This window comes from Siniperca chuatsi, linkage group LG6, assembly GCF_020085105.1.
Source record: "Siniperca chuatsi isolate FFG_IHB_CAS linkage group LG6, ASM2008510v1, whole genome shotgun sequence".
Taxonomy (NCBI): domain Eukaryota; kingdom Metazoa; phylum Chordata; class Actinopteri; order Centrarchiformes; family Sinipercidae; genus Siniperca; species Siniperca chuatsi.
Genome location: NC_058047.1, coordinates 10983884 through 11009978, shown reverse-complemented (window position 1 = coordinate 11009978; position 26095 = coordinate 10983884). Strand labels below are relative to the sequence as shown.

At 38.7% G+C, this 26095-nt stretch overlaps 2 protein-coding genes and 1 long non-coding RNA gene across 6 annotated transcripts in view; 2 read left to right on the top strand and 1 right to left on the bottom strand.

Moving 5' to 3' along the window:
• Positions 1-26095, bottom strand: part of LOC122878132 — a 51867-nt gene that overhangs the window by 18216 nt on the left and 7556 nt on the right. The window lies entirely within an intron of this gene.
• Positions 6897-9713, top strand: LOC122878130 (GTP cyclohydrolase 1-like). Its single transcript, XM_044200502.1, has 6 exons — positions 6897-7270; positions 7599-7708; positions 7989-8044; positions 8358-8389; positions 8498-8582; positions 8777-9713. The coding sequence occupies exons 1-6, from the start codon at positions 7000-7002 to the stop codon at positions 8904-8906; spliced, it is 684 nt and encodes a 227-aa protein (XP_044056437.1). The 5' UTR covers positions 6897-6999; the 3' UTR covers positions 8907-9713.
• On the top strand, positions 10068-25502 carry LOC122878127 (phosphatidylinositol 3-kinase regulatory subunit gamma-like). Its single transcript, XM_044200499.1, has 12 exons — positions 10068-13540; positions 16133-16904; positions 18193-18333; positions 18901-19000; positions 19227-19325; positions 20569-20749; positions 20917-21042; positions 21195-21337; positions 21490-21666; positions 22630-22701; positions 23260-23421; positions 23802-25502. The coding sequence occupies exons 2-12, from the start codon at positions 16631-16633 to the stop codon at positions 23989-23991; spliced, it is 1665 nt and encodes a 554-aa protein (XP_044056434.1). The 5' UTR covers positions 10068-13540; positions 16133-16630; the 3' UTR covers positions 23992-25502.

The following is a 26095-nucleotide window of genomic DNA, read 5'->3' as shown; positions in this document are numbered from 1 at the left end:
GGGTGCCGTTGCGGGACAATCATCCTCCTCCATAAAGTATGCATGGTGCGCCGCAACTTCCCCCAACTAGCAAGTCCCGTTTGTTGACAATAATAATCCAATTGATAATAATCCAAAAATATGATATTTCTTAAAGTGACAGTACAGACATTAACCAATATTTTATTGTGAAACCGAAATAACTATTGAAACATAAACAAAACAGTTTCTTCAATATTTAGCACATTTTACCAAATAAATGTGTCTCTTGCCTTCTGTCTGATAGAAGAACGTTTGGAGGGCCTAGTAATGAGTTGCGCTTAATGATAAGCTAAAATATGTTAACATTAAACATTGCTACACAGCAACACAGAGTAGCTGAAATTTCTGACCATTTTCACAATTGAGAATGACTTCCGGATGGGAGCCGAAACATCTTGATTCTGAAAACAGTATCCAGATGACTACGACTGAAACCTTTTCTACGACTATTCTCATAATTATACATTATGTTGAAGGGGCCCTGTGTATTCCTTTTCAAATAAATGCCCAGAATCAGCAGTGTTTATTGAAGGCTAGGCAATTTCCATTCAGTTCAGAAATCAAACAGTCACAGACTCACAGTAAAGCAATAAAAGCAACACCAGTTCTGTTAAGAATTAATTGTAGTCCCGTCTTTCCACCAAATTAATAGAAAAGTATCGATAGTGGTATCGATAAAGACTTGGATCGTTAAGCAGACTCGAAAACGGTATCAATAACAATAAAAATAACGTTCCCCAACCCCAGTTCTTATATGTCGACATCCTAGCCATTTTAGGACCAACGTTTGTTAAATGTGTGTAATTACATGAGGTTCACATAATTCTATGTAATAAGTCTATGTACCAAAACAGAAAACTGAATGGGAAATAAATTAGTTGACTAGAAAGTATACTAGCCCTACAAGTAGAAAGCAGTACATAATATCGCCATTAGAATGACAGGTCGGAACTGGTTGTTTACTAATGTGCAATGATAAGCGCCGATAAAACGATGTTCATCACACTTTTGCCCTTTTTACACCAAAATTAGCGTGTATATGCATGTTTTTTAAACATGGGAAAAGCCGCTAAAAATAGGCGATTGACTCCTTTCACATTGCCAGTACACAAGTTTACCTTTTCTGTTTTTTCTGATGTGTCGCGTTCAACATCATGAACGTGCTGTAAAACAGGGTTAGTAAACAGTAGTATGCAGCATGCAGCTAGTGTCAATGTTATGGTGGTTGCAGTGTGTAGCCCATAGACTGTATAAAAATAAGGAACTACAAGTTTCAACCTAACTACAGTTCAGGCATAACGTAAGCCTTTACTGTCTTTGTGGCATTTGTAGGAGGCAAAAACGAGTGGACAGGAACTGTGATTATCATCATAATAACATGAATGAAACTCAGGCTTTCACAAATTGACCACAGGATTTTATTTTCTGTTTATTTTCTTGAGCAAAACCTAGCTAACTTAGGGATGTCATAATTAGCCACCATATTGATTTATGTTGTTAACTAGCCATTACATATAGCCATAATTAATGTAGCCTACATTCTTTACTAGCCTTCATATACCTCGTGTCGGGTCCGCTCTGTGGACTGAATGCACAGACTGTAACGTTATGCTTTCTGCTGAGATGCTGAAGCAAAGACGTCGTGCTATTGTGGTAGCTTAGTTCAGTTTTACAATAGACACTGTACAGAGTTTTGGTGGACACTTTATGTCGCTTTCTCTGGCCTGTCTCTTCTCTGCGCCCCTCGCTATTTTCTCTCTCTTCCTCCTCTTTGTAATCCGCCATGTCTAATCACACCAAAGATGCTCTGAACCGTCTCTGATCACACACAGAGTAAGCGCATTGTGCGACAGTAATAATCATCTGTGCAAAACCCAGTGTGCTGTATGTAATTATATGGATTAAACGATGATTTTTAGTAATCGAGTTACTCAAGGAATCGTTTCAGCCCTATAGACAACCAACCTATTTTATATGTTATACAAACATAACTGTACTGTAAGCACATTTAACATATGAACTATTGTCAAGCTATTTTACCAAACAGAAAACAGTTAAACATTTACAAATATTCAAAGTTTACACTATTTCATACATATATTTTACCAGTATGAATATATTCTGACATGCTTCACATACAGTATATGTGCAAGTACAGGATTTGTGTTGTGAATTGTGTGTTGTGAGGTATTTAACAGTAATCCACTGCACTGAGTTTAAAATGTTTAATCAAATGTATTTGTCAGCTGTCCTCGTGAGTATGTCTGTTGACAGTCATACTTGGTTAACACAAAGTGAGTATCAATTCATTATTTGGTGCAGTATGTGATTATGGTATCTCCTCCTGGTTTATGATTGTGTGCAGATTTTTTAACAATTTGCTTTTAATTCATTCTTTTAATTCCCTGCCACAAGGAGTGCCTCTAAATAAACAAAATGGGAATAAAAATACTGAATAATAAAAACTCCTCATTAACCCATTATTAAATTAGTGATATCACTGAAATCACCAAGGCTATGTAGAAGCACTCACAAAGAGTGACATTATCCACCATAATGTCGCAAATGACATGTTTGAAGTCTTTCCACAGACATACCCGACTTCAGTTGAACAATGTCGGCATAACATTACAGTCCATGACAATGGATGCTCTAATGATCTAAATGTCACGGGAGGATCCTCCAGCTCTGGTCTCTCATTTGTGTTTGCTATTCAGAGGCAGCAACACTACATGAGCTTGACTTACCTGGCTAACCTGGCTAAGCCGACTAGCATGCTATAACTGATCGATAAGCTGATTGAGAATACAGCAACTGTAATGGTTACCTAAAGCCCTTGACTCCACTGTTTAGAAAGACTGCAGGTCTTCTACAATAAACAGCCCTGTGGTATCCTTCGTCATCTCCTCCTCTCTCTGCTGCTGATGTGAAGAGACTGGCAGGGACAGCTGGTAGAGAGGAGAGGCTGGTTGGCCTCTGCCTCAAAGTCTACACAAATTCAACAAATTTTCAGATACTGGGCGCACATGCACGAGCCTCATGTCCACTCTCAGTTAGCTATAAATGGATGTAGAAACACCCGTAAACATCTGTTGGCATATTGATACTTGTGCCCCCTCCACCTGTTAATGAGAAGAATAGCAAAGAAGAAGTGCAATTTCACCAGAGCAGCTGTCATTACACACAGCCATGGCTATCTATAGTGCCCGTATCACTAGTTAATCACATGTACCTGTAAACCATCATCACGACCAAAACAAACAATGTTTTATGGTAAGGTTACATTTCTCACTTTATATTTCATGTCCACCTTATATCACCTGCAGCTATCTCTAGAAAACTGTGTGTACGCCAGGTCGGCCGTCTGCGTGAGATGTGCACATTCTCACCACACATTCTTTTAGAAATACCAGTTGATGTGTGGGAAATGACGTATGCATGGTTTTTGTGCTTACACATCGTTTATATATCCGTCCCCAGGTGTTTGATAAAATACTCTGCCCTTACCGGCGGATTGTGTTGCACTTACGGATAATGAGTTGCCATCCGTCGACTCGAGTGAAATATAACTGAAGTCACTCTGCTGTCCGCTCACACTCAGGCAAACACGCACCAACACAGAGCAGACGAGAGAAGAGAAAGGCAGAGAGGCAAAAATCGCCATTCGGGTTTTGAATGCTGTCCCCTGTCTGCAGCTTAACCTAACCCAGTTAATAGATCTGTATTTTTTTAGGATCTCAACATAACAAAATGTTGCCAAGCAGATATCGTTTCTGATCAGCTTTAATATTCTTGGAAGCAAAAGAGGTGAATTAAAACTTCTTTGAAACAAAAAGGAACATGCCTAACACAAATCATGTAAATCTGTGGAAAAAGAGTATGCAAAATTTTTTCTCTTTTTCGGTCACAACACAAAAACAAGATACAACAAAAAGCTGTTTGAGTTGACTGAGCTCATGCGCCAATCATGTGGACGATCAGTGAATTATGTTGACAGGCACAAGATCTTTGATACATATGCTTCTCTGCGTTGAAGAGATTTCTAATTGTTTCACAAAGGTTCCACTGTAAAGTGTGTTACTGTGCATAATGCTAACTGCTAACTGCAGTTAATGTGATGTTTAATTTGTCTAGTAGGGCACATAGTCCTCTCACTAAGGTACGAATGCAACTGATACAACTGAAAAATACAAATTCATCCATATTCATCCCAACTACATACAGACAACACTCATATTCAAACCTCAAATTCAACCAGCAGGGTCAGGTTTAAACCAAAGATCTTCGTACTGTGAGGTGACCTTAATAAACAAGACTAGAAAAGAGTAAAGTGTTAATTCCTTAACAATGTTTATTCCTACTTTGAAACGGCTCAGTATTTTGTAGATCATTGTGTCAAGTATAAAACTGAATGAGTTTACTTTGGTAGACTGCCATTAGCCAATGCAAATTCACTGGCTTCCAAGAGTCTTGCACAAAAGACAGACATCATGTGACTGAGAAAGCAATTTAATGTGTGTTTGAAATATCTGACAATGTTACATATTTTAACCTAAACACAAACAAGGATCCTTACAATGTATTTCTTTTCTACAGTAGGGAATAGCAAGATATAACAAGCAAAATACATTAAGCAAAATAAAACAAGGAAGATCATAGATCATATAGGCTAAATTAGGATAAAAAAAACTGTACCAGATAAAAAACAAACAAACAAGACTTTAATAAAGTGTCTGTGTCTGAGTGAGAGAAATAGCCCGGAGTCTAGTGGTGTCCGTTGAGCCAGTGGATACAGAATCAGCTATATATCTAACGTCCAGCTTGTACTGTGACCCAGTGAGCACTTCTGGAACAGAGCTGTGATACCAAGTGGTCCTTCTCTGTGATGTTCTGGTGAAACATATCTGTCTGCAGGGAGGAGGACAAGATGGTGTAGCTTGTGTAAACCTCATACACTGCACTGCTTCAACAGTCTAACCCTGTATTAAATCAGGCCTATTACATTTTTAGACTAGAGTGTATTGGTACTTTTATAGATACACTAAGTGACAAATAAACGTGATTTGATACATGACCACGTTTCCCTGTTGCTGAGTACTTGGGTCTAATTCAATACTTGGAGTTTATGATGATGCTCAGATGACAACAAAATGTGCAAGCTTTTCAAAATAAGGAGGAGGGTTACAATATATTGTATTAGGATATTGAAATATGGCAACAGGTACAGTCTCCCTCGTGGGTCCTTCCTCCTGTTTGACTAGCAACACAACACTGAACTACAGTGTTAGCTGTGGTTGTTTAATCTTTCCACAGAAGACAGATTATGTTAGTGACCCAATGCCACAGGACTAGCAGAAGATCAGCTGACAGCAGCCAAGTTACCACGGCCGGTGATAGAAACATCACACATAAACATATTCAAATTCAATTAAGTAGAAAACTCTTTCGCACATTAGGGACAACTAATAGTCTGGATAAATAATAACCTGCAGCAGTCTATACTATAAATCTTGTAATTAAATCTATCATTCCTTACAGTAGCCATTTACTGCACTGGTAATACTCTACATATGACAATAGTGCAGGAAGATGATTTTCGTCCTCAGGGCATATTGCTCCCTAAGTGACTTGACTCTCCCTGTTCAATGTTTGCCACGATATCAACATAACCTCAGTCACGCATGCCAGCAAATAACAGCTAATGTAGCTAGTCACTAATGTTAGTATCTTACCTTGCATACCGCTGCTTTCTCGCCGTCAGACCAATAGGGAATTCAATTAAATTTTAATTCAATTCAAATTTGATTTATATAGTGGCAATTCGTAACAGAAGTTATCTCATTGCACTTTTCCTATAGAGCAGGTCTAGACCATACTCTCTATAATATTATCAAATCCCACCATGAGCAAGCATTTGGCGACAGTGGCAAGAAAAAACTTTAAGAGGCAGAAACCTTGGACAGACCCAGACTCAATGGTGGGCGGCCATCCGCCGCTGCATTGTTAGGTAGCTGCGGAGTTGTTAACGCACCTTTCACTTGTGATTTTGTGTGTGAGGCTACATGGACAGAAATGTTAGAACACTTTTCATCAAGTTGAAGCCATTGCCTTATAAATAATAGTCCTCCATCCGATCCTGTACACTGTACTTGCTTTGATTTCATTGCAGTGTGCTCTTTAGCAGTCAGAACTCCCCCTACTGTCCATAAGGAGCCTCTGCGCCCCAGCCCTTTCAAACTCCCCCTCCAGCCTTTGGGCCACGGCTCCTCATTTACATACAGCTTGAAAATCCAAATGCAAATTTTAAATTTCAGTTTTTTCATTGTCACTTTACATTTTCAAATGATCATTTTACATTTTAAACTTGTTTTTTAAATTTCCTTTTTAAGTTTAATTATGGGCCGATTATTCCTAGTGTGTAGTAAAATAATAATCTTTTTAATTTGATCTCAAAATTTTCTATTTGGACTTTTAATTTGAATTATGACCAAAAATATCCTCCATAGAGGGACAGTCCAGGGATATATCAGCTAAATCTCATTCAAATTTATTTCAATGTAACATGTAGCCCAAGGCTTTAAAAGCATGTTAAGGCTTGCATGGGAGTGGTGGTTCTTCCAAGTACTCAATACTAGTCCTCTGTGAGCTCAAAGAGCATGGGACTTCAAGTTCAAGTCAAATCATAGGATCAGTCAAGTGCTGCTCCGTGGCATTTGATGCATTGATTTGTGTGGTGACCTTGTCAGTGTGGAAAGTTTAAGCCTACTGAAGAGCTCAAATCTGAAAATTATTCACATGTAATCATCTCCTGCATGGGTGTCTTGAGGCTTCAGTGATGCTGTAGCCCCAGGGTTCCACATCAGACTTTAAAAAACCAGGGGAAGTCCTTTCTACGACCACTGAACCAACAGCATACCACTGGGCCTGTTTCATTGTATCCTGCAACATCTTTCACTGAAAGTAGAGGAAACAGCCAGAATGGCGTATCACCATTCTTCAGAGATGAACGGAGTAGTTAACGAGTACCTGAACATGTGCATCGAGCCTAAACATAACGGTTTGTGCAGAGAAGAGAAGGACTCCAAGGATGCTGCAGATGCAGACAAGCTGTCCTGCATTGAGAACGCTTATACCACCATACTGAGTGAGCTGGGAGAGGACGTCGACCGGGAGGGACTTCTACGTACACCACTACGTGCAGCCAAAGCCATGCAGTTCCTGACTAAAGGCTACAAAGAAACAACCCAAGGTGAGAATAGATTTGTTGTCTTTATCTTATAAAATTTTCAGTAGTGCAAACAAAATTCAAATCTCAGTGCTTTTAACATGCAAAGACTTTCCATGTTAGTTTTGAAAAAAACAATGACAACGAACATTTTGATCACCACCATATGTTGAAGACTTATTGTCCTAGTCTCATTTCTGATTTATGAAACATTAAAAGCTCATAAATGTTATTTATTTATTTTTTTTTGCAAAACACTAGGTCGTTACAAATGGATAAATCGTCCGTCACTTTTGATTTCATCCTTTGCTCCAGTATAACACAGAATGTAAATCTAACACCTAATCCACAGATATCTTAAACGATGCAATCTTTGATGAAAACCACGAAGAGATGGTGATTGTCAAGGATATCGAGCTGTTTTCTCTCTGTGAACATCACCTGGTGCCCTTCTTTGGCAAGGTAATTATTCAGGGTTACCGAATTATATATTAATGAGGGCCCAAAATACCACTACTGGATTTTTGAGGCCAATACCGATATTGATAAAATATACTGGCTAATATTTGTTTCTTAACATACATATTTTTGAGAAGGATGCCTTAAATTTGGTTGTTTGTGTTGTGACTGAAATATTTACTGAGCAGGACCATTTTACAGTTAAAAAATAAGTTTGTCAGTGATCGCTGGTGAATAAACTATGTGATGGTGACACTGGTAATAATACTTTTAAATGTTCCAGGCTCACATAGCATACCACCCAAACAAGAAAGTGGTTGGTCTCAGTAAGCTTGCTAGGTAGGTGAACACAGACACACAAACATTTGTTTCACTATCCCTGTGGGGGACAGTCATTGATATAATGCTTTCCCTAGCCCCTTACCGTAACCATCACAACTAAATACCTAACCTTAACCCTTACTCTGACCCTAACCTTAACCTAAATGTAACCTGTACCCTAAAACCAAGTCTTAACCCTCAAAAAGCAGTCTCTACCCATGGAAACCTCAATTTTTATCCCCACGGTGACACAAGTCCCCATGGGTTAGTGTGCATTCAGGTTAAAGTCCACACCGGGATATTATAATTTTTTGTTTTCTTTGTTTTTCAGAATTGTTGAGATCTACAGCAGAAGGCTTCAAGGTAAACATAACTGTTATACTAGACTTACTTCTTCATGTGTGTTCTTTTTTTAATCTTTTAATTTCTCTACGTTCCTGCGTTACATGTAATGTGTAACTTTCTCCACAGTTCAGGAGCGTCTAACCAAACAGATTGCTTCAGCCATCTCTGAGGCGTTGGAGCCTGCTGGAGTAGCAGTGGTGATTGAGGCTGTGTGAGTATTCAGCTTTCACTTCATCGCTTCATCATGGCTACTTTGATATTGTTGAGGACATTTGCAAGTAAGATGCCAAAAGATGGTGAAACTAAGTTAGTTAGTTCTGATATCTAAGGGATTCTGTGCAAAATCATTAACTTGCTCTTTGGAAATTTACGACAATTTAAACTTCTTCCCCTTGTGCATTTCAGCCACATGTGCATGGTGATGAGAGGTGTGCAGAAGATGAACGCCAGTACTGTTACAAGTGTCATGCTGGGAAGATTTCGTGATGATCCGATGACCAGGAAGGAGTTCCTCGCCCTCACAATGAGGAAGTGAATAGATTTTACGTCACACTTATACCTGTTGATTTGTGCATCTCTGCCAGTTTTACTTTCAGTGAATTATTACTGTCTTTCATGGCGCTTCTCGAGCTGATATTTCTGTATATATTTATGATTTATCTTGTTTAAATGTCACATGTGAGCAATGTCTTACCAAAAATACTTTATAATGTGAAATCACAATGGTAAATTAACAACTGGTGATCATATTCAATTAATGTAATGGTACAATTTACAACGCAACACTGAAAATAAACATAAAGCTATTCTTATTTTCTTCTATGCTTATCCTTATTCTTTGTTTTAAAAAGGACATTGTCTTTGTTAGTCTAGATGGTACTGCATGCCCTTCATGCTGTTATGCAATGACAGCAGTAGTAGAGAAAAATATGATACTGTGCAATGTACTGTGTGATACAGTATTTGTTTTTAGAACGGATAATAGTTTCAATATATTTTGAAACAATTCATTGTTCAATCACTTAATTCAATTTACCATCAACTGGCTCTTTACATACCCCTGTAAAGACAGTTGTGTAGTCAGGGTTGTATGTAGCTCATTTAATGGACCAGTTTTAGTATAATAGGAAGTGTGTACTTTAGCCTGTTGTCAGAATAATGCCTGTTAATGCCTTGGATTTGAATTGTACTTAAATTGGTATATTTTTATCTTGCTCTCTGCCTGGGTATACGCATGATTTATTTTGTTGTTTTTTTATGCATATCTATTGTAAAGCACTTTGGGCAGCTCATGTTGGTTTAAATGTGCTATAGAAATAAATTTGACTTAATGCAATGTGAATATTTTTTGTGTATTGAGGTTTTTTGTGCTTTTATATGTCGCTAATGCTGTACTCTACTATATCCACCCGCAATTACTAGGGCTGAGTTAAAAAAAGATTTTCCGATTCAAATCCATCTTAATTTGAATTATCCGATATAGATTCATAAAATCCGAGATCGATCTTTAAATATATGCCTTTTCCCGTGGATGCGTGAAGCTTTAATCCCATTAGGGCTTGTGTCCATTTAGCCTAACGTTTTTTTCTGGCAGAGAAACGCTGGAGTGAAGCGCTTGTGAGAGGGGAAAAAACACTGAAAAAGCTAAAAAGAGAAAAACCCCCACCCAGATAAGAAAGTGGTGTTTACCCGTAATTTTTCGATGTATGAGGCTGGGATGTAGCTGGTTTCCCCCGAGCTGCAGCGGGACCCCAGCCGCCAGTGTTAGTTGCTCTTCTCCAGGAGAAGCTTAACTTACATGTATCAAGGAGGTTTTGTGAGTCGAGTGAAAATCTGCCCTTCGGGTATACAGGTTCCTGGGCTCACCTGACTGACTGCTCGCTCAGTCTGTCAGTCAAACGATCTATGTCTAATCGTTCTAACAATCTATCTTTTTTTTCTTTTAACACGGAAATAACAACATTTAGAAATGCTATACTTGATGATTAAGGGACATTATTTACATTATTACCTTAAATGTCAAGTTTCTTTTCTTAATATTTATATATTTATTTATAATGTAATGGTTGGGGAATCACTGGGGCGTCTGAGTGGAAATATCAGCTCTGTCATAAGTGATTTAAAGGGTAATTTCTTAATGTAAACGTTAATATTTTTAATAATGCATCAGGGTAGAGGGTTCCTTGTACAATTTACAGCATTAGTTCTCTGAGAATCTCCATCTTCATATCCAAGCAAAATTGGTGTTGTTACTTAAATATCCCTAACCGAATCGATATTGGATCGAAAATCAAATTGGGACCTTGTCAATCGGAATTGAATCAATTCGGGAAATCAGTGGCGATACCCAGCTCTAGCAATTACACACACACGCACACATCTCAAAGACATCTAACTACAACATAGACCACAATGGAAACAGGTCCTGCGACTTTTTTGTGTTATCCCTGATGCCCTTTTAATTATGCACGTACTTATAATTGTCCTTCTAAAATAGATTGTCAACTAAACAAAACAAATCACATTAAAAAGAGGCATCAACAATTAAAACCACAACAGCAAAACCCATTTCTTAAATGTTAAAAGCTCTAGTAGCCTCATGTCAGAGGTATAACATGCATTTTTGGTAAGATTCACCAGTGCATAATGGTACACATACAGGTAACATCATGGTGGCATTTTAAGTAACTGAAAGTCTCTCAATTAGACAACATAAACATATACAGGCAGTAAACTCAACAGCCAGACCGTCACATCAGTTGAACACGTCAAATATATTTACATGCTTGCTAAGTAGATTTGGGGAAACACAATATTTCTAACCTCTTTACATCTAATTATCATGTCATTAAATTCATTAAAGTCACCACGGTATTACTCAACAGCTGTTTAAGACCAGCACTGCAGAGAGATAATGTAACCAAATCATCCGTAAAACAAAATCAGTAATTATGAGATTACCAAATACACAATCTGTTATAAGTGTAAAACAAAGCAAAGTATAATCTGTAACAGATAAGAAATGGTATATTACCATTACATACTGAAACCAAAGGATCTATCCATCCATCCCCGCATTGTAGATGAGAGGATCTGTGGATACTGTGAGCTTAATGAAAATGAAATTAATTTAATTCTGTTTTCCTCTATATGTTTCACAATAAACAATGTTTAAAAATGGTCAAGATTCAGATTTGATTAGAAATGAGGATGGAGCTTTAAAAATTATCTAAAAGTATCCTTTGTGATTTCAGAATATTTTTCTAAACATTTGAACAGAAGAAAAATAGCTTATGACAAATCCTTTATACATTTGTGGATTATAGATTGAGATTTAGATTGATATAGATTGAAATTTTAGTTGGATTAGTTTTATAGTGTGCAGATTATTTGGTGTAGACTTTGTTTTGTTTGTGTTTGTTTACATTTATGTGAGCCTGTGTTTATTTAATAAGACTTATGAAAAAACCTTAAGTAAGCAAGACAATAATTAATTGTTCTCTAAGATGCTGGAAGGTATACATATTGGATTTTTCATTTATTGCCGGTCAATGTGTCTGAATAATCACATAATAGATCAGTAAAGTAAGACATGTATATAAAATTCATCAGCTCAGATAAGTGATCCATACAAGTTAATAAAGAATGGAGATGCACTAAAATCCCAATCATCCTAACTCTATTACAGACAGGAAAAAAAAATCAGATACAGTATGACCCCATCTAACCTGCATCACCTAACAGACCTACCAACATACAAGAATTATGAGCAGATATTGAGGAACTCCACGCATTTTATTAAGGAATTCATCATGCCTGATTCCAGTAAGAGACTTAGAAGAATCTAGGAAGATGTAAACATTTAGTGGTTGGCAATTACAGGGTAAGTAGCATACATCAGCAGAGAAATAGCCAGCATGCATGCCTTTTTTCTCTGCTCACCAATCACAATTTGTTAAATTTTTAATGCATGGACCTAGTTAATTACAGCAGAACATACAAGTATTAGATCGCTAGAACTAGGCTGTTTCCATGAGCTACATTTCACCTAAAAAACAAACATTTCACAAACTGTATGTTTTACAAATTTTCCAGAGAACCAAAATACAGTGAAATCACAACATGCATCTGTATTTCATAAATATCAGAAATCCAAACAGAAGATGAATCAGTTTTCTCCTTCTCTGTCTATTTGTGACTCTACCGGCTGGGATATAATGGAGGGAGTTGCGGTGGTTGGGGGCTGTGTCTGCTGTTTTGTCTACAGTAACATTTTTTTAACCAGTTACTTCCACACCACTTCTTTCATTATGCTGATCTGTGAAGTGGAACGTAACGCTGGCGGAGTTGAGAGGTCAGGGGCTCCTGCTGCCTAGATACATACAGTCTAATATTAGAACATTTCCTTGATTTGTTAGCAGCATCTCTGCTGACTCCCGAGCACATGGCAACAGGCCGGCCAATAGGATTTCAGGAGACCACTAAGCCCCTCGCTCTGTATAGCAACAGTGGCATCCTTCCCTTATTTATTTATATAGGAGTTTTTTCTTCCACTGACTCATTCTCATGTTTCTGTCCCCCCACTGTGCAGCCTCACTGTGCTCTCAAACTGTGAAAAAGAGTTACGGTGCGAAGAGTAATGCTGCTCTTTTACTTTTGCCTTTCCTTTACCTGCATAAGCTCTAAAACCTACATAATTTTTTCCTAGATTTTTTTTCTCCATACTTTTATAGTTTTTTTATTGTTTTTTTTATACTGCACCCCACAGATCAGTGGAGTTTTTTTTCTGTGCATTGCATGTAAAAGTAAAATCAAAGTGGAAATTGTCTTGGAAAAAGCTTGATTTTCATGAAGACATGAGCTGTATCGAAGAAGAGGAGAGGAAATACCCAGAGGAATGGCATCGTGGGAAAATGTGGCACTCAGAGTGGACGGACAACAACCAAGTGGAGAGGATCTTTAAAAGATGGAGGACACAGGAGGAGAGGCAGTACGGGATAGGAGGAGTTGGGGTGGGGAGGGGGGGATGACAGGATGGCGTGAGGACCGAGGCCTGTGGTTGGTTTGATCAGAGCCACGTGTGTGTCCAGCCACGTCTCTTCGCCGCTTCATGGATGTCGATGAAATGTTGGCTTCCCCTGCCCCCCGGTCCCTTCTGTCTTGGCCCAGGTAGGTGCTTGCTGTCCCGTCCTGCTGAGTTTCCTGATGATGTTTAATTTTTTTCAGGCTGTTATCTACACCAGAAGTTGCCATTTTGAATGTTACGTGCATGTTCAGCCTTCATATCTTTTCGTCGTTCCAAGCTTAGGTACGGGACGATGGGAAGCTTAAAGGCGTTGGGGAAATATGGCGTACATCAGCCGTCCCGTTTTTGGGATGCAACACTGATCGATAACAGACAACGACCAAATATTTAACAAAAACACGTTCAGAGGACAGTCTTCTTCAGCAAAATAAATACCGTTAGCATTATCTGTTGGATGGTGGACTGACGATTTCAACTGCCTGAAACTATGAAAGTATGACAATTTCAGCAGAGCGCTGCTGTAAAATGCCACATATGTAATGAGATTTTCATGATCCCAACTTCTCACCAATGCTTTTCCTTATGGATCCACCAATCCAATAATAGTGCATGAGCCGAGCGAACACCATTTACTTTGTTTTGATAAGGTCATCATTAAAACACAAACCTAGTTTGGGACAGCACGTTTTTCTGACTTACAAACATAAAAAGCAATGTATATTGATAACCAAAAAAGGTTATGAATGAAAAACCCAGCTGTGTGTCGTCCCAGACGGATGCGTACTGGAAGTTTTTTTGGGATTTTTAGGCACAAGTATTAAAACATAACAAAATGGGCTTGTGATAAAAATCGCAGGACTTCGTTCTAAATCATGTTTATTATTGTCTCAACGGGAAGTGGACACAATGTACCGTGAACGTCGAGCTGTGAAGACTTCATGGCTGCGTACCATTCGAAGTATTTTGATGCTGACGCCATTTCCATCGCTTCGACTTTTGATCTGCAATGTTGCATCACTCAGTAAATTTACATGAAACCAAATGCTTCGTTTATAGAAACAGAACGCATTCAAGTCATCTCCCTATTAACAACACCAATACAGATAAAGTAAATATGAGTTGTCATATAATCCATATTTTTTTAAAGCTTTTTGATACCGCCGATACCTAAAGTCGATGCTGAAAAGCTTTAGTTGTCCAGATTTAGAAGTAGAAAATGACATGTCAGTGAAGTTAAATGGTTACTGTTTTTTACAGTTGCAGTTTACAGTTACAGCAATGATGACCTTTTTCTGTTAAAACCTTATTCATTGTTATTGGATCAGATCAATCAGGTTTACAAAAAAATAAAAAATCTGAGCTTTCATTATGATACATTTTGATTTAAATAAAATTACGGTCATTAGAGCAGGAATGTAGAGCAGCTAGATGATACCACCACCTCACATCCCTTCGATAGGATATCACAGGAAGAGGATGCAGCCACAGTCCCCCTGAATCCTTTACCATCTAATGGGTTGCATGATATAACACTGTACAGTCATTATATAAAAAAAGTTTATTCAAGCTTCCCAAAAAGCTAAATCCCATGAAACTCAGGAAATTCCAAAAAGCAATATCCTGAACTCTCTTGGACATTACGTGCAGAGAATTTCTTCCCTTTTACTTTCCTTTTTCAAGGGTGACACTCGAGGAGTAAAAATGAATGTGTTTGGGGAAAGATATACCTGAGGTGTCTTTTTTTGTAAAGAAAGAAATCCTTGTGAGAGAATTACTTTTTTGAATTAAAAGTGCAGATCATCATTACATTCACGCAGGATTTTAAATGTTGATCCCGATTCATTGTAACATACAATCTGTTTAAATATGTTTCCAGTTATCCTGTCTGTGTGCCAAAGTAACTGCTTAAATTTTTCTTAATACTTTCTGAGATTTGTAACAGCTTTTTTTCTGATAGATGACTGCTGGTTTTCTGTTTTTATTTAGCATTGGGAATTCTTTTGTAGTTTTACCAAAAACTAAAAAACAAAAAAAACAAAAAAGACATTAGAATGACCACTACTGCGTCAGAGTCTGGATTGTTCTCGATAAAACCAGCATCTGGATACAGCTTGGTCTGCCTGCTCATCATGATCAGAGCAAACATTAATAGTGATTGATATTTAGGTATCAAGGTTCATTTGTTTGTCATTTTACAACGCAGGGTTGCTCAATGAAATGTAAGTTGTAGCACCTTCATGCTACACACACATAGAACATACAGTATATGTATATTGTGATATTGGAAATTTCCTTGCAAATCAATTGAAAAACCGCTTACGGAAAAAATAACCAGACAGGGATGTCTGATACTTATTAATCAAGTGAATTAAATACCTGACAATTAAAGCTACTTCCAAATATTGCCATAAAGCAGCCCTGCTTATTTATTTGTAAATTGATACGGAACACGTTATAAACGTTATAGAAAAATCTGTGATGGTTGACGGATTTTCATTGTCTCACAATACATATCGTCATATCGCCCAACCCTAGAGATCATCCTAATGATGGTGACAATATTCTCTTATTCTTGTGCTGTGTAACACCTATCAGACAACTATGGTGTTCAAGATTTTAGTGCATAAAGATGTCAGTAACAGCAGTGTTTGAGTTTATCTAAACCTGTTTTACAAGTACTCAGATTGACAATGCCAGAGGTTAAATTTCAAAATTTGTGCCTTTTTTTGTTTTAGGTTTTCTGATATGAGATGATGCGTGAGTCCTTGAGGAAGAAATGAGACAGTCGTGCTTCAGTCTGTCACTCTCAATTGGGTTTACAGCTCAATAACTAGTGTCAAGGTGTCTATGAAGCAGGCACTCAGCTGTTCAGTAACCAACTGTGGTTGTTCTGGGTAGCTCCAGGTATGAATCTCTTTAAGCGAATGACTGTGAAGCAGAACAGCACTTGACAATAGAAAACTCCCACCGAGTATGTAAAAGTAAAGGATCTACTGGCAATGTCATTGCTCTGCTCTGCGATGAGGTTAAACTGGGGTTTCAGGCTGTGGAGCATGCTCTACCTCCACAACACAGGGCAGCCTTGAACTCTGCATCGTCACCCTCTCTATCCTCAGCCATGAGTTTAACTGTAAGCTGATAGTATGTGATCAACCACACCGTGGCACCTACCATCCTGCTGCTTCAGCACCTCAATAAAAACCTAGCTGGACTATTCAGTCTGTGTTGTGAAAATGGCAGAAGAGGGTTTCCAGCTCAGAGCTTTCGACAGCAAAGAATGCACACAGGACAACGAGCTCCAGCCAGCTTATTTCCCAACGTCATCACTAGCATCCCTCCATCTCAGGGACAAGGCTGTGGTCATCAACAAGAGCACCAACCATATGGTGGATAATCCTGAACCCCATTCTGTACTTCCTGCGATGATGTCATCACCGCTTAACCAATCACAACAGCTGACTGACATATCCATGGCTACTAGGCCTGAACCTTCACCAGCAGTTCAAGGTGAGATTAAAGGTGCTATACTTAATATTTTAAGCATCAATACTCATATAATTTGTTAATAATAGTAATTGTGATGCATTTGAATAATTATAGTAAACATGAGAAAATGATACATAAACAATCTCATAACAAAAGGTGTTGGCCCAGATAATACATTCAACAGTTTGAATCACTTTGAATTTGTTTTGAATAAATTCAGTAAATATGAGGCAGTATTTTTAAAATTCTTTTTGACTGTAAAAATGTAAAAAGATTTCTCGATTTGCCACAGGTCTGATTGGGTAGAATTGGGTAGATAAAATTTAAGTCAAATTATCTGGGGGACTCGCATGAATATTTAAGTCAAATTATCTGGGGGACTCGCATGCTGCAACTAACAACTGTTTTCATAATCGATTCGTTATAGCTGCCAATACATTTTCTGTTGACTGATCGTTTTAGTTCTAGAGAACAAGAACAAACTCCAAGAGAAATGGTAGCAGCTGGGGTCACATGGTTTCAAGGGCTTAGTGAGTTGAATGATCCCTCTAAATTCAAGATTTATTAGATGTAGAGCGTTTATACCAGGCAAGTTTTGACAGAGCTTCACTGTTTGTAGGCACTGGGTTAATGACTTTACGCCCTTTCTAATTTTACAACAGCATACATATGATTCCTCCAACATACAGCTCTGTCTGCAGCAGCAATTTAATGCATCTCCAGGCATGCCATCACAAGTGCTGAAGGGATGATTTACATCAACTGCTAACAGCATGCCACTCAGAACACACATGTATCAGCACATTTGTGCATGGCCACATACCGGTAAACACAAACAATTCACACATAAATGCAATGCTTTCAGGAAATGCCTGACAGACAGGTTCTCACCTTTCCCTGCTTCCTTAAAGCCACATTAACACACACAGATACAATAAACACAGAGTCCTCCAGTCCTTCAAGGCCAACATGGCATCTCGCTGCAGACAGCTGTTGTTTGTTAGGCAAGGCGAGGCAAGGCGAGGTCGAGCACTAAGCAGCACTGAGTCTGGCTGAGTGTGCCTGAGCGTTGAGGAGTGCCCGTTCTGGTATTTAAGGCAGTCAGACAGTGTCACCTGTCAGCAGACTAGTCTGGACAGAGTCTCCCCACATGGTGCAAGACTAAGCAACACAACGATATCTCCCTCTGGAGTCCCTGTCAGTGAGCCAGCAGTGTATGCTGAACAACCACAAAGTGCAGATAGCCACATAGACTGGCCTCAGCAGACAACAGGAGTAACACTGGGTCGTTGTACGGTTGATGTTGCAGAGTTCTTGGAGCCTGAGATGGGCCAAAACGACAGTGAGGCTCAGTCTCACACCCTGACAGCGTTCATGCAGGACCTTTCCTCCCCTGTTGATCATGATGATGTGTTTCCTGCCATAAGAACCAACATTGCCAAGGAAGGAGGTACTCTCTGGCATCTCTTTGTTCTGCTTGTTAGAAGTGTAACAGATCTTTTGTATAGCATATTTAATCACTTTTGTTCCAAAATAAGGGAAAATATACAAGATATGCTCTTACATAAGTATTAGCACAAACTACTGTAGTTTTTAATTCAAATGCAAGCATCCTTCATATTTATGGCTCATTTACTGCTCATTTGTAGTTTTGTTGTTTAAAAAAAACATTAACCCTTGAAATTACCTGCTGTTCAAAAAGAAGAAGATGGTTATATAATGAGTGAAAAGAGGATAAAAAGAATGGAGACTATGATGGATTATCTTATATGGAAGTCGATTTTTTACCTAAAGAATGAATGGAAGCAAAAGGCATCTTTGAAACAAAAATGAGCCAATCCAGACAGAACATGCACTGTTACGTTAATAAGACAATTTTGTTTTTAAACTCAAAGAATACTTGGTAACCTCGCCTTTTGATTAAAAAAATATGACACTTTTGCACACTTCAACCTCTGTATTTTTGTCTTTGTAATTCTGTATTTGTAACCAAAAGTTTTATTGCCTTTGTGGTCAGAACTTAAGAACAACATAACCAAAGCAATGGCAGCATGTGACTCAAGCTTTGATGACAGCCATCTGTCTAATGCAGAGTGGTACTGGGGAAATATCACAAGGTATTTTATATTTTCATATGGCGTGTTGATAATTATATGTATCGCCTGCTAATATAATACAGAACATTAATCTGTTTCTCTTTCATGCAAATTCCTTTACAATTGGCAGTAATGGCAGTTCTTACAATAGATAAAAGGCTTTTGTAACTCATTTTGTCTGCGAGTTGTTTTCCTAAAACTACCACATGAACTGTTTGAAACCTTAATGTCCTTTGTGGTTTTCCAGAGAGGAAGTAAATGAGATGATGAGAAACACTCCTGATGGTACATTCCTGGTCAGAGATGCTTCAAGTAAGGTTAAGGGGGAATACACTCTCACACTAAGGTAACTACTTTTTAAGTCTTCATCACATGAAAAGGTTAGCCAATAGTTACATTTTATCAGTATAACTGGTTAAGGGTAGCATAAGGCTCTGTGTGTGTAATAAAAGGGTTTTAGCCTTTGAGCTGCTAATATTGTAATAATTAGCAGTACTCTGTTTCTCAGGGGAAGGCTATAATCACCCCAAAAAACATGTAGTCAGAGGTCAGTTAATATTACCTGGTTTCAACATCTAATTTTAGTTGAATCAGGACAGACTAGGTTTCAGATATAAAGCTTTGTTGATTAGAGTTTGGCGCAGACTCCAGTGGTCAGCAACATAACACCCGACGAAGCGTTTCAGTCGTGTCTTTCCAGTCATCCATCTCACTTCTGTCTGAAGGAAAAGACACGCTCCAACTTTAATCATACTGTCTACACCGTCTTCCTTACACTTCCTGATTTACACACCTAACTATCACCCAAACTGTTCTTGGGCTTCAAGTCTGTGCATACACTGTGTATTGGGCTGTGAGAGTTAAAACTCTTCCTTCCTGTGAGCACAACAGTACTACAGTACTGACGCAGAACAGATGCAGTGTTGACAGTAATTGAGGAGTAAAGCTGCCAACTTGCTGCTTTCGCTCCACAGTTGATGTAGAAAAGGTGTTAATTATCCAAATTACATTGAGATGACACTGTGTTGGTTGGATGTTGGCATCCAGTTAGAGGTCTGTGCAGGACTGCGGTCGGGACAATGCATTTACATCAGTGGTTAAGCCCAATATGAAACGCCTCTCATATTTCCATATCTGAAATTCATCCCACACTGACCCCACAAGTATGATGCAGACCGGCTGCTCCTGTCTGCATTAGAGTAAATATATCTCACACCAGCAACACTTGTGCTAGAGTTCTGCAGGGCCTGTGAAATTTTTTGATCACACACCAGGCATGTAAAATTTACACTTGCCAAAGTGTTTAACTTGAAAGAAACCAGAATATTTGCTAAGGTCTATTCTTTCTTGTTTTCAGGAGGGAAACATTTGATTTGTAACTGCTACTTGCGGCACCATCAGATGTTCGATTAGAAAGGGTGGGTGGGTGGTTGAATAAAGCTTTCGTTCAAAAACAGAGAGTATGGAAAATTGTTAAGAGATGCATACAATAACATAGAAGTCTGAAAAATGACAAAATTGTATTCCTTTATTCCTTATTCCTTTGCTATTGGCAGCTTTGCGCAATAGTTCTGCTTTGACTTTTGCAGAAAAGATGGATCCAACAGGCTGATAAAGATCTTCCATCATGGGGGGAAGTACGGCTTTTCTGAGCCATTGGCCTTTCCGTCTATGGTGGACCTGATCCAGTATTACCAGAACAGGTCTCTGGCCCAGTACAACTCTAAACTGGACACACAGCTACTCTACCCCATATCCAGATACCAGCAGGTGGGTTCAAGAATGCTTTTAATTGTCTAGAATTTCAATAATAGTGGAAAAAACATGATAAATGTCCCAAACCTTCTGTAATGTTAGTTTAGATCAGGCGAAATGCATCATAGGAGCTTTAAAAATGGATCTGGTCCTAAATATCTTTTACATTCTTGTCTGTATAGCAGCAGGTTGTGATGGAAGTTGACATTGATGCAGTTGGAGAACAGCTGAGGATATTTCAGGATCAATACAAAGAGAAGAGCAAAGAGTATGACCGTCTGTATGAGAAGTTCAACCAAACCTCCCAGGTACAACAGCATCCTAATCACTTTGACTTCATTTTACTAAATAAATCTGTGGTTTTATTTATTAAGTAAATCTTTTACTTCTGATTGCTTTACCACAACAGAGCTTGACTGTAAGGCCTTGAATGTAAAGATTTGTTTCCTTTCCACCCCAGGAACTGCAGAGCAAGCGGACAGCCATAGAGGCTTTCAGTGAAATCATTCGGATCTTTGAGGAGGAGTGTGAAACTCAAGAACGGTACAGCAAGGAATACATCGACATGTTCCTCACATTAGACAGCAGTACAGAGACTGACAAGTATGTTTCTAAATAAATACTTATTTTCTGCATTTTAAAATAAAAAAATACTCACTGCTGGCCATGCTCATTCAGCATGCTCACAGCAAACTAGCAGACCTTGAATTGTTTATAAAGTTCCTTCTCGTCCTCCTCCACCTCCGTACTCCCAGGATTCAAAGCAATTCAGATGAGCTGCAGTCAGGGGTGGAGGAGATCCACAACAGCAAGAAGAAGTTGGAGGAGGAGCTGAGGAGGAAGGCGCTGGCTCACATGGAGGTCGACAGGAAAATGAACAGCCTGAAGCCTGACCTTGTACAGCTCAGGAAGATCAGAGATCAATACCTGCTGTGAGTTCAGCCCTTCAGCACCTTATGTTTTAGATTTTATACTGGTGGAGAAAGATTTATTGTACTTTACTGGCCTGTGATTTCATTTTTGGCCCCAAACTAGTCTGTTTTCAGGTTTGATATCTCAAACCTATTTAGTCTTTATCAAAATATATATCAAGTACATGAAAAGGACAAAAAAGGCACAAAAAGAACAAGAGGTAAAAACAGCAAGATGAATGTATAGTCAGAATAAATTAACCACCAGTGTTTGTGATAGTGACCACACACTACTCTATCAAGCAGGTTTATCAGTCTTAGAATTGTATCATAACTCAGTCTGCATATCAGGTGATGCCACATGCAGATGTATTAACATAACTCTGGTTAATCAGCTAATATGAGATGAAATCCATCTGAGAAGATAAAATGTTTAGTCCGTCACATAGCAGTGACACAGCTGAGTTGTAAACATAGAAAAAGCAATCAGCTGTTCTCATCCATGTTGCCACAGCTGTGGATCTCCAGTATGCTCAGTACGGGGGTTTTATCATGACCCTGATGGGAAGACTGTGTCTTTCTAGCTGACTCTCGCTCTTTTCTGTCTTCAAATAAGCAGATGTGGCCTATTCAGGTTTTGTTAGATTGTGAATGAGACGTTTGCACACTCAGCCTTGTGTCTTTACAGAGATGGGTGTTGTTACTTTACCACAAATAAAGCAAGACTCAAGGTCTGATAGAGCTGCGGACATTATTATTGTTCTTTAGGTGGACTGCCGCATATTCAAAACACCATAATGGACAATGATATTAACAGCTTTTTGTGAAGCTCTTCTACCTTGTTTGAAAAACCTTCTGTATCATCTTACATTTTCTCATCTAATATAATGAAACAGAAGAACTCATAGGGTACATCCTACAGCATGTTTTTCTAAAACATACCACATATTGCAGCCATTTTACTGTGTTTTGTCCATGTTTCAGCTGGCTCACCCAGCAAGGCACTAGACAGAGCCAGATTAATGATTGGCTGGGTATCAGGGATGAAGAAGAAAAGTGAGTATCCTCATTTATCCTGGTCAACTGAGAGTATAGTTTTTTATTAAAACAGAAACATGCAGAATGTATAGGAATATCTTTTGCTATTTCTATTTGTTTTTAGTTACTTCATTTAATCTGCAACATCACTTGAACCTGTAACATGCTTCTACTATACGTGTGCAGGTCTCGAAACATGTACAGATGCATATGCAAACATCTGAGGCATGTACAGATAAAGTATGGCAGTGAAGGATGTGTACACAGTATACCAACAGCCATACGTTCTGTTGTTTTCAAAATCAAATGGCATAAACGCATTAAAACACAAGCTATGTTATTTTTTCACTAGCTAACCTTGGCAACAGTGCTTTGACCATTTTTTCTATTGGTAAGATGGCGAAGAACCCAGGTTCAGTTTGTTTGAAGGACAGGGCATGACATTCACTTGACAAGGCATCACATAAGGGATAATTATTGATAGCTGTGAGATGCATGAATTGTTTGGAGAATTGTTTGCTTTAAAAAAATATTTCCTAACAAATCTAACCCTACGACCTCCCCATCATCCCTTAGCCCGTACACCCTGGCAGACAACACCCACCAGGAGGAGAGGAGCTGGTACGTTGGCGGTATGAGACGGAAGGAGGCAGAGGAGCTGCTGAGGGGAAGGAGGGACGGGACATTCCTAATCAGAGACAGCCAGACTCAGAGAGGCTCCTTTGCCTGCTCTGTTGTGTGAGTACCGTCAGATTTGCATCTTGCAACATTTTGCCCCTCTCTAATCCTAATCGATCACATATTTTTACCAAAAGTGGGTGCAATGCAAATTAAACTCCTAACCTTGCCCGTGTTGGATTTAGGGGTCCAAACTACCCTAAAAAGATCCATATAATTGTTATGTTTTGTTGAAAATGTTAATTGTGCATAGCAGGGCAGGCCGGGGTATCTCTGCAGCACTTCATTATAAGGCTGTTTTGTCACACATTTTACCTTTATCAAAAAAACTGCAGCTTCTGCGATTTGGATATTGCACTTGACCATATTGCGATTTCGATAATATTTCTATTAATTGTGCAGCCCTAGTGCATAAAAGTGACATATTTCCTCTCATGCAGTGTGGATGGGGACGTGAAGCACTGTGTGATCTACAGGACGTCCACAGGGTATGGCTTCGCTGAGCCCTACAACCTGTACTCATCGCTGAAAGAGCTGGTCCTTCACTATCGACACACATCCCTGATCCAGCACAACCAGCAGCTGAATGTAACCCTGGCCTGGCCCGCTCTCAGCCAGCAGCCCAGCTGAGACACACCAGCACGCCACCCTGATGGCGCTTTCCCAAAGCTTCACTGTATTAGTACCGAGGACACGCCAATATGGACACTGTTACCAGGCTTTAACAGCGTACCGGTTAGTGTTGTCACCATACGAGAGTTTTCAGAAACAGTTTCAGAGCTCACATTTTGATATCTAAAAATCCTACATTGCTAAGATGTCACAGCAAACAAAAAACATTACCGAACAACAGTCACTGAAATACTTTGGTTACTTGGAACAGATTTTGAACAGCTTTCCCACAGTAATTTTAAGGTTGTTTGGTTCATTGTCAGCTTTGTTAGTTAAATACAATAGTTGCATATTTATCTCCTGGCATCAGTCAGACTGCAGCTCTGTTCTAAACTAATTTCTTTTTTAAAGCTATTATTCCTAATATTAAAAATCCCATTTACTTGCCATCTGCACATACAGCTTGCAAAACACAATTGGGATTAAGTACTTAGCATTTACAGAATTTCAACATTGAATTAAATCTTTTTTAGCAGTACTGTGGTAGTACTGAAATATTGCCTCATCGTGACAACACTAGTACTGGTATCAGCAAGTTTCCTGAACCAGTGCTGATATTAAAAGTTCAAAAATACTGATACCAAACTGATAACTTATCAATACAATAATCAAAGCAGAGAGATATAATTTGGCTGTTTAAAAAAAAGAGAGAAATTGATATCCACTCATCCAGACACTCAATGTTTCAGCACAGGTTTTTGCAAGTTTCATACAGTTTTGGCAATTCTTGCCTCAAACATTTCTGTCCAACAATCCAAATTAATGCTCCGTATCGTGCTGTGCCTGAGCCAAACTCACTTTTTAAATTAAAAAAAAATAAATAAAATGAACTTGGCGCATCCCTCCACAGTAAATATCTTAAATCCATATAACCGGTGAAGTTGCAGTGTTTAAGTTGCTTCTGGGAAACTGAGCTCAGGGTGGGACTCGGCACTACTCACTGTAGAAACTGAGGAGACACAAGCACTTTATCCAAAACAAGACAACCAGAATATACAGAGGCACAGAAATGAGAGCTGGAGATTTGTGAGAATGCACCGCAACACTGACTTCACATATTGATGTTGATGGTCGGAAAGAACTTTGTATTTCAGTGATTAGGAATATAAAAGTTATTTTCTTACTTACTTCATTCTGCACACTTCTGCAATATCTTCAGGACATTACAAATGAGACAACATAGGAATTCATGGATTCTACCTCCAGGGTGAGTTTATGCTTTATAGCATTGTCATTATAGCATCTTTCAAATTATTCTGATGGCTGATGATGGTTTTTGTTCGTAGAAAAATGGGACAATCACAGTAAAGTTTGTGTAATCTATGTGTCGCTTTAAAGGGGCATTTCATCCCAAAATCAAAAATACATATTTTACATATTTTTCCCTCTTACCTGTAGTGCTATTTATCCATCCTGATTGTTTTGGTGTGAGTTGCCGAGTTTTGGAGATATCAAACTCGAGACTCAAGATAATCCACAGATTTGTTGTGAGCAGTTTCATGTATTTCCTTTCTACCGAGTTCCTACATGAAACTGCTTAAAACAAATCTGTGGATTATCTTGAGTAACCAGGTCATGGTCTCTGGAAAGAGACGTTGCTGTTGAGTTTTTCAAATTAATTTTTTGGCACTTTGAGCACCACAAGCTGAGTGCCATATAGTCCCATTATATAAAAAAAAAAATGCAGACAACTCTATGGTTAAGATTAATGAGTCAGACAGCTGTTTTTTAATTTCTCTATATTTTCTGAGGATTTTGGTTGGAGTCACTGATCCAAGAGCTTGGATAAGTCTCTGGAGCCTGATGTGGAGTGATAATATACTGGTCTTTTAGATTTCTGGTTGAAAAGTGCCCTTAAATGTTTCTGTTCCAGCCATCATAATTTTCCTATGTGTTACTCTCAGGACATGTGTCTTGTCCCCTGCATGAGTATGATGTTGGGTGTACACAACAATGTTGTGATGAACCGAACACTGAGGTTGTGTCTAGCTGGATACAATAGCACCCTGGAGTACCCTCAAGGAGAGTATTATTATCAATCAAAGGTAGTTGCTTTCCTATA